This window comes from Gadus chalcogrammus, chromosome 12, assembly GCF_026213295.1.
Source record: "Gadus chalcogrammus isolate NIFS_2021 chromosome 12, NIFS_Gcha_1.0, whole genome shotgun sequence".
Classification (NCBI taxonomy): domain Eukaryota; kingdom Metazoa; phylum Chordata; class Actinopteri; order Gadiformes; family Gadidae; genus Gadus; species Gadus chalcogrammus.
The window spans coordinates 30,143,168-30,159,794 of record NC_079423.1 but is presented as its reverse complement, the minus strand read 5'-3'; the positions used below and the strand labels follow the sequence as shown (position 1 = coordinate 30,159,794).

Genomic DNA, 16,627 nt, shown 5'->3' with positions numbered 1-16,627 from the left:
TTAGGATCATTTTGCAAGATAAATCAGGGTTGTATGCGTCCAGTTTGAGAAGTATCTTTGTAATTGCACAGTATCAAGTACACAAATTCAAATCAAATGTATTTTATTCAAATTGAAGTTTCAACCAATATTGTCCAATTTGCATTAGGCAATTTACACATTTGACCAGAGCTTTCATACTTACCAAGTTTAAAACACATTTAGTCATAATACAATTCAGGTCAAGTCATTGTATGGCTTCTGAATTGACTAAGTAGTCAAAAGACTGGCACATTTCCGTTCATGGCCATCTCGGATAACACTGAAAACTCCTGATAGTCAAGATACATTTCTCGAATCAAACTGTTAGACTCTGTACTTTAGATTTGGTTATTTTCTAACTTATAAATGTTAAACATCATGCACTTGGTCCTTAATGGGTTGTTAATGTGGGTGTGCACATGGCAGGGAAAGCATCAAACCAAAACACGAGTAAATCAAATGCTTGAGGTTCAGGTCACTAATATTTCACCTTCTCACCAGAGCACTAATATCAGCAGAAAACATGGCCGGCTTGAATTCATTGTACTCATACATGCATTAAATTATACACGTGACTGAAACAGCGCAACTAGAAAACAAAAAACGAAATGATCTTGGAAAGCAGGAGAGAGTAAAATCTGTTAAGGCAAAATATAGAACTACCATGGGTGGTTTCTGCATGGCGTGAGGGTAGTACACAAATGTGAGGAGAGTTTTGGTTATTGCTGAAAAAAGAAAACGGCAGTGTTGCTTGGATGAAAAACACATCAGGCCCTTTTCAAAACCGGGCTTGGTGCTGCCAGTCAAGTGTTGGTCTTTCAATCCCACAGATACAGTAGTACGGAGTATGAAACTGTGAGGGTCACTATAGGAAGCATTAACCGTTAAAATAACCATAAATATAACTTTCCACTTTTGTTTATTCACTACAAACACTTAGCAAGAACAGCAATAAAATGCATGCAATATTTGAACTATGGCAAAAACAAAGTGGAAGTATGTTCCCTGACTGCATTTTATATAGGGCTATATATTAAAACAATTCATCTTTCCATTTTTCACAACATCACTCAAGCACAGAAATTAATTTTAAAAATTGCAGGTAGCACTACATAATAATCCACGTATGCGTCAAATGCTTTTAAAATCCTGGATCGTTTTCATCCAGATGGGCACCTGGAAAAGAACAAATGAAGTTAGAACTAGAGAATAAACTAGCAAACCTAAAAAAAAATTGATGCATTTCGGTCTTCACAGTCAAAGTATGAAATGTTGTCCTTGATCAACAGTGACAGCGATGGAAGAAAATGAATGGCTAAAGTACAGACCCGCTTTCATCTTCTTCCTAGTTAGAATTCCTTTGCCTGACATTCTTTTCCTTGTGGTTTGTGTCAGAATTGCTCTTCCTGTAAAGGAATAAAACAAAAGTTGCAACAACGTTATAAAGTGACCAAAGTCAAAAGAAGGTGTTGAACAAAATAATGTTGAGAAATGCCACCTGGACGCGATTCTAAATGTGAAACAGTGAAAGTGTGTATGGGGGTGAGCCGCATGGCCACTCACAGGGGAGCAGATCCTGAGTCGTCATCTGGATTCGATCAGTGGTAGGGAAACAGAAAAACAAACAAGTCAGTTGACGCCAGCATAAGACGGCCAAAACACATGCAACTCTTTCCATTCTGAGCACATACACGGGTGGCATTGTCTGAAAAACATGACCGGACAAGGCGATGACAATGCGACAAATTCAATGAGCACGCCCACCCCCGCTCAACAGTGCAGTATGTTCATGATGATTCACTATATTTTAGGGTTAAATGTTGACGTTTACATTTTTTCTAATCATTAACACCTTCATAAAAATACGTCTCAAACTAATAAAATTCATGATAGACTTAGTTATCAGTTTAGACTTCTAAAGATTAGGTTGGAGTCGTGCAATGTTAAATCTTTGTGATAATGCAAAGCCAAACACAAGTATGTTGGCAATGGCAACTATTCAAAAGATTGAGAAATGGCTACACTAGCTGTGAGGAATCATTGTAAACTCATGCAATAGCCGTCAATGGCACAAAAGAATTAGAACCAAGCAGTGCAAATATTAATATCCAACACAGCAGGAAAGCATTCCAGTATGAAGGGTCTGGTTAATCACCTGCTGGATGGATTAAGGCAGGAATTGTATAAATTGTTCCTGAAATGAATATAGTCTGCCCATATTTTACATGCATTATGTTGCCATTGCAATTTACATGCAGATAATGTAAAAACGATGTTAAATCGTTCAACAAACAAACACTTCAAACCACTGCTGTAGTTTTGAAATTTCTGGTTATTATTAAACTCTTTCATTGGCTGAAGAAATGTTTTTGAATTTCAAGGTGACGAAAGCATCAGCAGAATTTGGCTGCTCCCATCATAGCTCATTAGGCCAGTGAAAGAGTGATCAAGTCATGGAGTGCATTCCTATCGGAAGTGGTCATTTAAAACGCGCACTCTTGCCAAGCGGGCATCTCAGGCCAACCACTTCAGTCTCGCATGCAGTTTTGATCACTTACCAAAACGCAAAAGCAGCAGCAAACAAGGAGGTGAAAGTGTAAATAATAAAAAATAAAAGTTCTCTCACAACCGAGTCATTGTATTGAAAGGCAAACTTCAAAGATGATTGAATTGATCTTAGGGTCATGAGAACATTTAAAATTTTAAACAGATGCATTTTAAGTTGGTTCTAAAACTACAAATGTCCATGTCTCGCACAGTTCAGAACGTCCATCAACATCCACTGAAAATGTAACACGGTTTTGGCAAGTGGAGCGTTTGTCTCGCAATGCAAAAATATGCAGCGGATGACCGACTGAAGTTAAACACCCTGTCGAACTAAAGAAAGACCAAAACCTCCTTTACGTTACGAACAAGGGGACAATCACAAAGGTCTTTACCGTCTTGGATCTCGTCGGGCTTTCTCCTCTTCTCGTAGATGAAGATGATGGTGACCAGGATGATGACCTCCACCACGATGCCCAGGAAGGGCCAGACGGCAGCCAGACGGCTGCGGACGCGCAGCTGGATGCGGTCGCTGGTGGCCCCCAGGTCGCTGATCCCGGTGCACACGTACTCCCCCTTGTCCAGCTCAATGCTCAGGGCCGTTATGGCCAGGGTCGTCTTGTTGGGGGTGCTCTTGATCTCGTACTTTTCTGCCGTGTTGTTGACGATGGGCTGAAGGACGCAAAGAACGTTGCACGGTTAGAGATGTTTTGCCCAGAAAAAAAAAAACATTTACAGGTCGGTACAGTCTTTAAATCAAAGACACGCCTGTTCATGGTATCGGTACGCTTGGTTTTGCGTGACGGGGCTCATTGTGAAGCCATTGCAAGAGACTCACCACCAGTGAGCCGTCTGCCTGGGTCTTGGACCAGGACCAGTCGCTGGGGAGAGGGTAGCCGTGGCTCACACAGGTCAGCAGGATCTTGTCGTTCTCGTCGCCGTTCTCAGAGTGTTTGTAGGCGACGACGTGAGGAGGTGCTGTGGGGGGGGGGGGGGGATGTTAATGATACCAATGAAGAAGTAGAGCCCGACCAATAAATCGATTGGCCGATTTTATCTGCCGATATTGGCCTATCACAGATAGGCATCGGGATGGGGAACATTGGAGAGTATGGCTTACTTTTGACTTCGACGGCCTGCTGCACAGGTGGGTCGGTCAGGAACACACACTCGTACTTCCCACCGGAGTGCGTAGTGATCTTATCCAACCTGAAGACAACAAAGGTGTGCAACCGGTTGAAACAAGTGTGACCGCAAGTCCCATACAGGCTAGTCACTAGCTTGTCCAGCAAAAAGGCATTTCTCCTTCTTAGTGTGCTTTGAGCTTTGCCTTTTTATATATTTTGTAACGCCCGACCGCCATTACATCTGCAGAGTAAACCATCGTCTTGACAATGCGTTTCACCGCCGCCCTGGGAAGAATAACCCGGACGGACGAGAAGCCCTACAATGCAGCCCTTGCTTGCCGACAGGGAATTGAGGTCAGGGCAAGTGAGAGGAGCTCCAGGGGAACTTCTCCCAGCAGGCCAATGCTACTGGGCAAGCTGCACGGTCCATCTCTGCTAATCATCAACAATAGCAGGCCGGCCAAGTGCCGCCAGCCATTCCCCGAGCGGGAACACTAATAGAGGCAGCCAAGCGGAGGGGGAGGGGACAGAACGCAAGGCTGTGATGTTGAGCAGTGCCAGGTCCCTGGAAATGTCAGTTATAAATATGAGGCTAGAGCTACAGAGGGAACAGAGGCACACAGGCCCAGTAGAAGATAAAGTGCGTGGTTAACATCGTAAGAATGAACCGCTATAGGTCTTAACGGCTTAACATGAAGCACGTGGTCAGAATCTGAGGTAGGGGGGCCCTTTGGAGTGTATAAAAAAAAGTTTTTATTCTGGCGAGTCTGTATAATTGCCTTAAACCCTCAGGGTACTAGTTGAGGTGAATAATATGCTCATCTGGATATAATGCTCATAAGCAAAGTCATAGATGGTCATGAACTTCCTGCTCATAGCCGATGAGATGCCACTAAAACGAACAGCTCTAAAGTTCAACAAGAAAAACATATGGATACTTACGAAAGGGAAGTGAATGGAGTGGGTTCAGTGGACTTTGAATTTTCGAGGACCTTTCCGTTCAACAACCAGTGGGAGCCCTGGACTGGGAGGGTAGTCTCGGTGAGGTTGCAGCGGAGGACGGCGGAGGTCTGGTTGACGACTTCAAAGGGCTCAGCGATGATGTTTGGTCCTGTGGACAGGAAGCAAAACAATCAGCCTTTGTTGGAAATATGTTTACATGCATTCTTTGTGGTACACCGATGTCAAAGATTAGGACGGACCAAGTTGAATTCCTGCTAATGCAGACTTTATGCAGGGTTATACACATCCCTATGGTGACTGACCAATGCATGATCGTTTCTCCATGAGCAATCTCCATGGAGAACTGGAATTTTTTCCCGAATTCAATTTTAAAGAATGTACACCAAATCCCAAATAAAGCTTGATGGAGAACTACCGAGCATGTCAAGTGAAGAGTTGCCAATGGGGATCGTAAGAAGGAGGGGATCTACCAACATCAATGCAACGTATTGCATCAGAGTTGGTCAGCAAGTGGGAGAATGATGCTCATACTGAGAGGCTAGCAGTTTGGAAAGAAAAGGTCAGAGGGATAGGATTTTACAGCTGAACCATGCAGAAGAAATGGTACAAGTTGTTGGGAGAAAGAAAATGTACACTCCTTTTAGGTAAAAAAGGCTTGTTTAAAATTCTTCTGTTGATCACCGAGGCAATTCTTGCAAGTCATGGTACGTAATTCTTGAGTCAGGGTAACAAATTAGTTGGGAGAAACCTTATAATGTATGAAAAGTATAGGACTGAAAAAATGCCTACATTTTATTAAAAAGGTAGGATGGCCCCTTTAAGGGGTGTAGTAGTTCAGGTTGTGCAGAAGCCACAAACTAGTTTTGAAACCATACAACCAGTCTGGCCCTACATCAAAAAACAGTAAGTTCCAAAGCTGTCCCTCACGGCTTGTGAAGATAACGGTCCTTGGGTTGGGAATGCGTGTAGTGTTAGGGAAAGGGGCTCGAAACAAGGACTACCTATTGAAGCGTCTACTGCAGGCTTTAGGTTCTGGAGGGATTTGGGTGGGGGGTGGGGGGTGGGGGGGTAGAGGGGCAGCGCTAGCACCAGGTGAGGCAGGGGAGCTGGAGCGGGGAGTGTTGGGAGCCGAGGGGGGTGGATAGAGCTCCGGGACTTCCCTAGTGGTGAGGGAGACGCCTCCTACACCCTCCCCCCCGCCCACCCACTCACTCACTTTCAATCACAATAACGTTTGCCTGTGAGCGGATCCACTTGATTTTGGGCGTCTTCTTCAGCTCATTGCGGTCGGGGTCGTTGGAGGCGCGACACTCGTAGGTGCCCGTGTCGTGGAGGCCGAGGTCAGTGAGATGGATGGTGCTCGTGCTGTGCGCGAGGTACGTGGCGTTCACTCGCACGCGGTCGTCCCGCGCGCCGTCAAACAACTGAGTGAAGGTCTCGTTGGGCTCGTGGCCTTCTATGAACCACCACTGCACCTCGGGGAGGGGAGAGCCCACCACCTCACAGTGCAGCTCCGCCCAGCCAGAGACGATCTTGGTCAGGGACAGGGGACACTTGATGAACCCTGCTGCGCACCGTGTTCAGGGAGCCCGGCACACGGGGCGTTGGGGGTGTTTTTGTGGATTATTCATTAATATTGGATGGGTCAATGGTTAAAGTGTGTGGGGGGGATTAAATGGGCCGTTGATGGAATGCAATGATTCATGGATGAAGAAGCAGGCAAAGAGACAGAAAAAAAAAATAAAGCAGAAATTAATTGATGACATTAAATGAGGGCAAGCAGAAGAGCGAAGCATTGATTTAACCAAATCTATTAATATCCGTAATACACGGTAACCCATTAAGACAGAATGAAAAATGCAAGAGAATAGGCAAAAGAAAAAAACAATTAAGAGACATGCAAAAGAATAGGTAACACATGAAAATGAAAGATGATTTACTGTAAATAATGGCACCAAACTGACATAAATGCACAATGCAGAAATTAAAATATGAAAAGGCAGAGTGGGTGAGCTTGGAATGAGATTAGAAATATGGCAGAAGCTATGTATATAAATTCCATGAAAGATTCATGAGTGCATTGAGGGAAGCTTTTCAACCACAACTTTGCCAAATGACGGGTGCTTAAATGTGTTGTGCAAATGTACCATGGCTTCATATTCCTTCTGCTTATGATTAAACATTCAAGGCCAGTCTGAGCAGCAAGAAGAACCTTCTAACATTACAAGCAAAATAAAGATGGCTCCCCACCACCCTTTCTACACAACGCTCAACTCTTATACTGTACGTAAAAACACCCACACCCAGCTAAACATTGTTTTCGCAGCAGGCAGGCACACCCTGTGCTTCACTCCATAAACAGGCAGTTTTCCGAACCAAGCTGGACATGTGGGACACTGCTAAAGGTTGCACCAAAGGGCACCTTCATGCCGCACACACATTCACCATTAAATAAAGGTTAGGCTGCTGGGATCCCACATTGGATCTGACGTTTGCAAAATTGCAAGCCACTAATACCTTCCGTAATTGTAATGAAATGCTTAGATACACACCAACAGATAATTTCAGAAGGTCAGGGGGTGAACGAACTGCCTTTAAAAAAAGTAGTAACAGTTCAACAGTTCATGTAGTGTAAACAGTGCACTACTCTGGGGCTGCATTGAAATATCGTTCGTCTTATATTGACATAGGCACAGGTTTCAAAATACTAGGTAATCGTAAAATAAAAAGACTAAGCCAAAACATGCTTTATCTTGACAAGATGTTAAATGATACTCTGTTACTCAACACTCAAAAACCAACGATATAAGATTCCTTTGAAAAATCTGAATGTATAAAAGGATATCCTAGGGCGAAAGGCCAAAACTCAAGGAACCGTTGAAATTGTTTGGATGGCTTCATTTTGGCCTGGAACAGCTACTACAATGTACCGGATATCATTTTATCTGAGCACAAACATCGCATTTAGAACAATTACTTCAAAGATGCCGTAAGCCTACATATAAACCTGAAATATGACCATTTTATTGGGAACCCTTTTTTTTTTAAAGGTTCCCAGCAAGATCTCACCTAGTTATCTCAACTGTTAAACAGTACAAGCACCTAGACCCTAAACATTTTATGATCCACATTCAGAAAATCCCGAAAAAAAGAATTGGCACCAAACTGACATAAATGCACAATGCAGAAATTAAAATATGAAAAGGCAGAGTGGGTGAGTTTGAAATTAGATTAGAAATATGGCAGAAGCTATGTATATAAATTCCATGAAAGATTCATGAGTGCAATGAGGGCAGCTTTTCAACCGCAACTTTGCAAAATGCCGGGTGAATGATTGACATAAATGTGTTGTGCAAATGTACTATGGCTTCATATTCCTTCTGCTGATGATTAAACATTGAAAAACTTTGAAATCGGCTTCGTGTGGCCCCGTCCACACGAAGCCGATTTCATAGCGAAACCGCAAAGGTCTTGTACGGTTCGTCCTTCCCTCCACACGAAGCCGGCGAATAACCATGACGTCATCGCCCCACCCCTCGACCATCTAGCCAATCACTGTTAAGCCCGCGGAGTCTCCCCCTTTATGCGCATGCTCGCCTCTTCTTATTTATTTTTCTTCTGGATTTCTGTAGCAGAAGCAGCGCTCCTTATGGGCCTGGAATGAGTACTACAGCGTTTCTACAGATCTACCCGGTTTCGCTTGACTCCGTCTCTACGGAGATACTCCGAAAACGGAGACTTCGTGTGGACGGTGCCGAAGCGAAGAAAGCTAAATGTTCCTTCATGGGCAGCAACACTGGGACCGAAATAGTTCCTGACTGAAACTAAGGTTATGTTATCACCAATATTTAAATAATTATTGCTTCAAGTCTTGCAATTCTGAAACACAATTCACAAAATCAAATTCCCATGACTGCATTCGATGCTTGTGCCAACGCTTTATTACTACAACCTGAACCAGCTTATCATCTAAAGACTGTGATTATAAATGATTTTAGTCCTGGTCCACTCTCTGAGTGCTCAGTACTTGACCCATGTCACTGTGCTGGCTTGTGTTCATCGAACATGTATTACAACCGTCGTTTTGAACCTAGGGTATACATTTGAAACAAAACTTTTACATGTCAAATAGTTTACCAAATGTCAATAACTCAGAACGCTTGGGGCCACCTCTAATAGGAGCACGTTTTCAGGTACTTCCTTTGTTTTTAGCAATGCAAAACATGACGCCATCTCAACGGCATAATACCCATTTCCAACTCCATGTCCTGCATTGCATCAGGCTGATGATTGAGTGACACCACTCAGCTATCCATGGCGCAACATTGATGGATACTCGAGCAGCACGTCGCATTCGCCCCAATTGAGTCACACGTGATCCAAGTAAACGCGTAAGACACACGTGATCGAACCGTCCAACCATGAAAAATGAATCTAAACTCCCGAAGACATGACCGGTATAAACCTGATTAAATAGGCCCATGGCTGTCAGTGGATTGATTATCACTTCAAACTGGACCTACCATCAAAATTAGAAACGACGCAAGCGTCAGATGAGGCAACAGTTCGTCGTCCTCAAAGGCCCTTCATCTTACAATCAATGGGAGGATGGAGGGCTTCTTAGTGTCAAGAAAACAGCTGATCTAACGTTAGTTCAACAAATTTGAGTGGACAAATCAATAACTCATGGCCAAGAATATGATAATTGTCGGCACTAGCATCTAGCATACAGTGCAAGGCTAAGGACTCAAAAAGCATCACGCAATCGTATCATTCTTTCTCATCATTATCTCTTTCGACTTTCAAAATGGAGCTACAGTTGAAGCAATGTAAGGCTGTGAACCCAATTTTCTATAAAAATCACATTTCAATAAGGCCAAATAAGAGCAGTCTAAGTTAGTATCTTTTCCATCCATAGGGTTTAGGGGTTTCGTGTGTCTAGCTAGAACTCGGCGAGTCTTCATTTTGGTTGTTTCCCATCATCTGAAGGTAGACAGAAAGTCCCATTTGGACATGTATATGCCTGTATTAATACCTGTAGTACCCAGAACGTTAACCATTCTAGTTTTAACATTAAAATCCGTGTTCCCTGGATATTTAAGAAAGGGTAAGCGAACAACATGGCTAACATCACGGTCTTACCTGCCAATGCGTTAGCTCGATAAAAGCACATCAAAAGGGCGATCAAACCCCACACACGCCCCATGGTGACTTCTCTCTTCTACGCCGGAGTCTGTAATACTGGATTCAACACCGCAGTTTCTTGTGAATCGTCGAATTGTAAGGTTATAATCGACTCCAGCGGCTGGCTTGCTCTGACACACCGTCGACTGCGGCGCTTGTCCTCTAGTGGTTGGACTGCACGCGCACGCCATGTACGAGCACGTACGTGACGCTTTATCTTTACGTCGCTTTTTTTTTTTTTACGTGACGACGTCCGACGAGCCTTCAAGTGATTGGAATCGAGAACATCGAGATGATATAGCTCAGAGTTGTGCAACAATCGAAAACGGCTATACAATGGATGCGAGATCGGACGAGAAGGATAAGGGCGATGCGAATCGGTAAAGACCATGCGAGAAAAAAATAATTGAGAATGAAGACGGGATTTCGGATTAAAGTAGAACAATCGAGGATATAATCCAAAATCAAGTTTCAGAATACATCAGAATTTTCTAACCAATAATCCATGTAAATATTGAGTTATAACAGCCTACATTTCTTCAACTTTAGCACACATATCATGCAATTTTCAGAAACCATACAACACAAATGACCATGAAGAACGGGGCGTGTTGATATTTTTAATAACTGCTCACTGGTACTTAAAACTGGAAACAAATAAATTTGGTCGGTAAAATGAAGATCTTGTATTTGACCATTATTCTAGGACTACCCTTAAACACAGTTCATTACATATCTATTCATTATCTATATAGGCTGCATACATCTACCCCATAATGTTCAATTACAAACTGAACCATAGTTTAGCTTCAAAATGCTCTTAGAATGTGTAAACATAAGAAAGAGACAAAGACACCATACTTTTTCAATACACCTTTAAAAATCCCATCCATTTAAGAAGGCATATTAGTTGCCCTAGTAATTAACTAATAACTACGATTTATTGGTCAGAAGTGCAGCGTTAGAAAATATAAAATGGTTACCAGACCAATGTTTTCACTCCAGCTACCAACGTTTAGTAGACTTTTCACTAAAGGTCACGCAGTAAGACAAGTCATTGACGTTGAGTGATAGCACCCGTCCCACATACATACACCAACACATCAGATCATTTTGTGCATTTATTCTTTTACACATAATCTGTAGACAAATTGTCATCAGGAGATTTCTGCTCAAATTCAAGTTAAAAAAGGCAAATGCAGAGACGCATTTGAGCCCTGAATAACATACTATGAATAAAAACATCCCTTTATAAGTGGCTATTTATTATGAGTATCAGTGATCATTATTCAAATAGAACAAAGTCACTGCATAGATTCACATCATATGAGTGCAAAAAATATGTAACTGTTCACTGCTAAACTAACATTAACTAAACCACAGTTGAAAGCTGAAATCATTAAGGGGATTAAAATTTGCTGGGAGAACAGATATTTTGACGTCTTATAAACAAAAAGACTGAACTTGAATGCGTTTCCCAAATCTTAAACAGATAATTTAGTTCAAGTTCTGATATGAAGGCTATAGAAAATAAATGCCTCTGTCAAGTCAACCACTCTAAAAGGGAAATAACAGAAGGTTTGTCCTCACGTGACAATTTCTCCTACTTTGGATTTATACATTTTTCCCTGGTCTAGTTCAATCCACCGTGGGATAATTGTCCTACCAGGCAGGAAGCCCAACACAATCCAAGCTGCTCCCTGGGAGCCCGGTCCTGATGGCCAGGAGTACCACACTGCTCCTGCCTCGATCTTTGATTGAGTGCCTTTCAGGAGGAAAACGTTCTGGTCAATTCCTCCATCTTAGACTAGGAAGGGGCACTGCTGAGGTCAAGGGGTCGCCATTGAGCACAACGACCCAGAGAGAGGTGTGAGACTGCCTAAAAGTGTTGAAGGGCTCAGTAGGCGTGATGGTCGAGTGTTTATTTTTTGTGTTTTACAATTGATCTGCAGGCGGCTCGTTGCTCGTTGAGCTCGCAGATGAAGGTGTGGACGAGGCGGATGGGCCGGTAAAGTTCATTCCAGATAGGTCTGGAGGGTTTGTGGCCGTGTTTTGACCGCTCAAGCTTTTCCGGCACACCGGACAAGTGTCATGCTGGACAAAAGAAAGCAGAGAAAATGCAATGCGGTTAAGTTTGATTGGTCGTAATAGGTATAGGGCGCATAGAGAAAAATATCAGGGAGGAATATGACCATTACCTGCTCAAGCCAGGGTATTATGCAATCATTGTGGAACATATGATTGCATGGAAGCTGTCTGACATTTTCTCCAACACTGTAATCTTCTTTACACACCGGACATTCTAGAGATAATGCTGGAAAAAAAAAGGCAGGTGAGATAGTCAGGATTTGAATAAATGGTAAAACTGTAGGTTTTGTTGTAGGAAAAGACAGTTGAATTGTTCATGGCAGCACGTGGAAAGTTACAAAGAAACACCAAAGAACAAGGTTGGTGCCATAGCGTTTGTCTTATCATGCCTCTTTTTATGCCTAACCATAACAGTTTATAATCCCCACTGCATGATAAAATGCAACTATGTTTCCAGTTGACTATTGACCCCTTTGACAAGATTGATAGGTCTCCATTACAAATACCACAAAACAACAAAGTGCCTTTCAATATTGAATCGAGTACGGTATTTCTGACCCTAGCCCTCTCCCTGTGTGTGCCAGTGTCCAGAGACAAGGTTCCTTACCGACGTGTTCCTCTGTGACCTGTACTGTGGGGAGGCTCTTTATCTTATCGATGTCTGCAGGTGGTGGTCCCGTGTTCTCAAATTGGTTCAACAACTAGAAAGAAAATAGACTTCAATGAGGTCCGTACATAAGCACCAATGAAATGCCATCAAACTCTTAAAGGGCAACCCTGTATATACCTGTGTTATTATAGCATCTAGTCCATTGGCCCCCCAGGCATAATCCATAGGATTTGAGTGCAATACACCCCTGTGAACGAAGGCAGCATGGTTAGAACCGCCGGTCAGAAAGCCAACTCTTGAGTAGAACTTTTATTGTCTCAATTTCTCTGGGGTCAAACTTACCAGGGTCCAATTCCTATATTTGGCATTGCAGTCGGTGCAATTATTCCGTTCACAAGCTGCTGGATGATTCTAGATGAGGTGAACAAATTGCAAGATATTATGTGGGGATATAAAACCATGATCTAAAAATATTGTCCCGATGCCCAATCAATGATAGTCCTATATTTGTGGACACCAGGGGGAGGGAGGTGCAGAAGCAGAGAGTGTACCGAGTGTGTACCGAGTGCAGCAGTGCAGGTCAGTGAGGTCCTTACCCCTCTAAAGTCGGCACGCCCTCATGCCTCCCAGGTTGCCGCCGGGCGCCATGACGACCCCTCGGTTGCCTAGCACCGTATCGCTGCCGTGAACCCATCTCCCTTTCCTGGCGGTTTTCCGCGTCCCGGTTGTCCTCCGCTCCGAGGCCGGCTCCCGTATCGAAGCCGTCGTCAAAGACCCCCAGAGCAAACTGGCCGTAACCGGATGGGAATGTAAACATGTGCTGGTGGTCCACATTCTGAAACACAAGTAAACACACATTTGACTTGACGTATATTCGCACTGGACTACTGTTACTGTATGATTAAGACCATTTGTTGTGAATGAAATGTCCGTCACAAATCCCTAACCCATCTGTTAGACATGTGGGGTTAGAAATTGGACTAATTAAAAAAAAATCATATTGGCTGTATAGGTCTAACTAATGCCGCTTTTCCACCGCACATGTAGCTCGACTCGACACGACACGACTCGACACGACTCGACACGGTAGCAGCGCGGGTCCTTTTCCACCGCAAATAGTACCTCCGGGACGTGGGCGGGGTCGGCTGCGCGAAAGGGCCGTGACGTATTTTTGTACGCGACGCAAACAACACCTACGTAACCCACACATGGACAGAACCCACATAACAACAATGGAGAACCTCGATGCGATGGTATTCGTGTTCGTATTATTAGCTGGCATGTTGAAGAAGTGGAATATGTTGGCTGCGGCGCTGCCATGGCTGTTACCAGCATGGTTGCCATGTCGCTCTCGTGACTTCGTCACACTCTCTGGCCAATCAGTGGCCGGCCGTCTGCCGCCGTCACCTTTTAGCATCGGCTCAGCCGCTTGGAACCTAGAGCGAGGCGGTACTAGAAAAAGCAGCCACTTCAGGTACCAGATACCATGTTTTCGCGGTGGAAACGCAAAAAAGGCGAGCTGAGTCGAGTCGAGTCGTGTCGAGCTGGTACCATGCAGTGGAAAAGCGGCATAATTGGTTAAAGCGGCATTTGTTTAATAATAAGCCAAACCTAAGATTAAATCTGGTGATGTCAGGCTTCCTTAGCACCCCGTTAGAGGCACCCAATTTCACAGCATTACACAATTGCAACCAAAAAAAGGAAATAAAAACCTGAAATGGCTGCTGGTTCTGGTCCCCAGTGGAAATGGAGGGTGCAGAGCCGTTGTCTGCACTACACAGGGGACAAAACAGTGAGTAACTGATAGACATCTCCCCGCCCCCAAAGGTTTATAGATATACATCTATACAGAGATGTGGATAGAGATCTAGATAGAAATCAATAGATCCATCGATAGTGTAATTCTGGTGCGAACTAAAGATTGATATGGTCTGATCTATGTCAATAAAAAAAGTATTTTCGTCATCAATTCATATGAATAAATCAGTGGTAATGCTTATCCATATCATCTGGCTTGCATTTGAGATGAAGGTTACTTTTGTTGGTTATTACCAAGACTAAGCCGAACTGATTTATGACTACATACCTCCTCTCCCCCAGTAGTTCTTCAATAAAGCCTGACTCACATCGTGGGCATGTGTAATCCTGTAAACAACACACAAAATAAAATAAAATTGTACGAAAAATGGTTAACAGGTTACATCTCATCCCAACAATGGAAATGCTGCGTGAATATAAATCAACTCATCATTGACAATAGATATTAGGAAATGCATTTTTCTGTGATATAAAGAGATACACCAAGATTTGTAGATTGTGCAACACTCGTATGTCTGATCCCTTACTTAGGCACAGTCCCCGATGGTCATTATTTTAGGCTCTAAAGCAGAACAGACCACTGACCGACCCCTTTGTGGATTCTAATCTCTTCATCGGGCTAACCCAGCCTCCGAAATAACCATTATTTATGAGGCAAAGCATCTTTCTTAAATTCTTTGCTTTGTATTTCAGTGTAAGTGAGCTGTTATTGTGGATTGTTCTAAAACGCAGCACGGAAGTCTGTTTCCCTCTCAGCCTCCTCGTAGTTGGGTTAAGCCAACCCTCAAAACGCCAATAAAACAACCCTGCCGCGTACACCACAACAGTAACACCATCCCTCATGCACCATTCCCACCCAGTGTACAGCCATATGCCATTGTCTCGATGTGAGAGTTATTAGCTTTTTTACTGTATAATTAGGGTCATGTTTAGGCCAAGCCTTTGTCTACTTGGCATGATCCATTATCCGAGTGTGCTGTACGGTATTGCACGGGAAAAAGGTAAACAATGGTCTGGCTGACTGTTCGCTGCTGTAGTATAGGCTAATCGTTCACATTAAAGTCAACTCAATACCTTTGTTTCAAACAGTGATCAACAATAGAAGCCTGCGCTGTATGCTATAATAAAACACAACCAACACATCTAATAGTTGTACTTTCACCCCATTTAACATTTGCATAGCTGATGTTGTGTTACTAGGTCTCCCAGTGCCATGCGATGGGTAAACGGGGTTTATTATGCCTGTGAACTTGAGAGACTAGGCTACCTAGCTACCGGCTAACGCTAGGTGCATAGGAGGAGCCAGACGTCAGCGGGCCAACTCCGCGCTATCAGCCTCCGCGCCGCGCGTACTAGTGACTAGTATCCACTACTTTATCACGGACATACTTCTCTTCGTCTAACGGTGCATTGTACTTACTGGTAGACGAGGACTAATCTCTGCTGAGCATATATGACAGAAAAACCTGCAGGGCCATGGAGGTGCTTCCGCCATTTTTAAACGGAAACCAGTTTCAGGAATTGTCTACGGGTCTTCAAAAGGGACAATATGCAGCCAAATAAACGCTCAATGCTCGTATATAAACAATTTGTACCATCAAATCGCAAATTCATTTACTGATCCAACCAGGTTAGAATTAGTAATGTAAGGGTCCGTGAAAATATGCTGCAAAAAAGTATCCATCACCGGTTTTGTTATTGTGCTCACTTCCTTGTGGCCACTAGATGGGGCCTTTGTGCATCATTTGCACAATATATATATTTATATAGGAAACCACTCCAATTCATTTCTATTATTAAATTTGAATAAACTTGAAACTTCCGGTTAGTGTAAAACATATTTGTCAAAATAGTATAACAAAATACTCAATTGATTGTGCAATTTGTATCACATTACACAATCAAAACAGTTTTCTGAATGTCAATCAACCCTTGTATGGATATTACGAGATTTTACGAACAGATTTAAGTGGACGGTTGAGAGTTGGAAGAAAAATAAGTGCTGAATAATAATTATGCCCTGAGGTCTGTTTAAATAACTGGAGAGGACGGCTTAAACTAATCGCCCTATAATGGTGTACTTTTTCACTCAATAGCTCTTATGTTATTTCCTGAGTAGTAGTTAGTGGGCTAATGATTTATAATGTCAGTGGCAGAGTTGTATGATGTGGCTCCAGGATTCAGGGCTATTGAGTTTATTTTGCTACCTTGATGAATGCCTTTCTCAAACATAGTCTTACCACCACATGTTAGAAGAAAGTAGGAGTTCCCA

The 16,627-nt window shown here is 43.1% G+C and overlaps 2 protein-coding genes across 2 annotated transcripts; both read right to left on the bottom strand.

Moving 5' to 3' along the window:
• Nucleotides 1-92: 92 nt before the first annotated feature.
• bsg (basigin) lies at nt 93-10,033 on the bottom strand. Its single transcript, XM_056604765.1, has 9 exons — nt 9,798-10,033; nt 5,872-6,222; nt 4,635-4,803; nt 3,686-3,774; nt 3,404-3,543; nt 2,961-3,237; nt 1,585-1,609; nt 1,350-1,427; nt 93-1,197 (listed from the first exon to the last, which is right to left on the bottom strand). Exons 1-8 carry the CDS (start codon nt 9,859-9,861, stop codon nt 1,367-1,369), a joined length of 1,176 nt encoding a protein of 391 aa, XP_056460740.1. The 5' UTR covers nt 9,862-10,033; the 3' UTR covers nt 93-1,197; nt 1,350-1,366.
• Nucleotides 10,034-10,379: 346 nt separating this feature from the next.
• LOC130393952 (E3 ubiquitin-protein ligase RNF126-like) lies at nt 10,380-16,069 on the bottom strand. Its single transcript, XM_056604723.1, has 9 exons — nt 15,776-16,069; nt 14,624-14,682; nt 14,250-14,310; nt 13,134-13,372; nt 12,880-12,948; nt 12,715-12,784; nt 12,535-12,628; nt 12,038-12,153; nt 10,380-11,933 (listed from the first exon to the last, which is right to left on the bottom strand). Exons 1-9 carry the CDS (start codon nt 15,848-15,850, stop codon nt 11,775-11,777), a joined length of 942 nt encoding a protein of 313 aa, XP_056460698.1. The 5' UTR covers nt 15,851-16,069; the 3' UTR covers nt 10,380-11,774.
• Nucleotides 16,070-16,627: the final 558 nt, after the last annotated feature.

Coding starts and splice junctions, on each gene's coding strand:
- bsg (XM_056604765.1), bottom strand. CDS start 9,861: ATGGGGCGTGTGTGGGGTTTGATCGCCCTTTTGATGTGCTTTTATCGA. Junction 4,804..5,871: donor AAACGTTATTGTGATTGAAA/GTGAGTGAGTGG, acceptor TCCTGTCCACAG/GACCAAACATCATCGCTGAG. Junction 3,775..4,634: donor ACTCCATTCACTTCCCTTTC/GTAAGTATCCAT, acceptor TGTTGTCTTCAG/GTTGGATAAGATCACTACGC.
- LOC130393952 (XM_056604723.1), bottom strand. CDS start 15,850: ATGGCGGAAGCACCTCCATGGCCCTGCAGGTTTTTCTGTCATATATGC. Junction 14,683..15,775: donor AGATTAGTCCTCGTCTACCA/GTAAGTACAATG, acceptor TGTTGTTTACAG/GATTACACATGCCCACGATG. Junction 12,785..12,879: donor AATATAGGAATTGGACCCTG/GTAAGTTTGACC, acceptor CTTCGTTCACAG/GGGTGTATTGCACTCAAATC.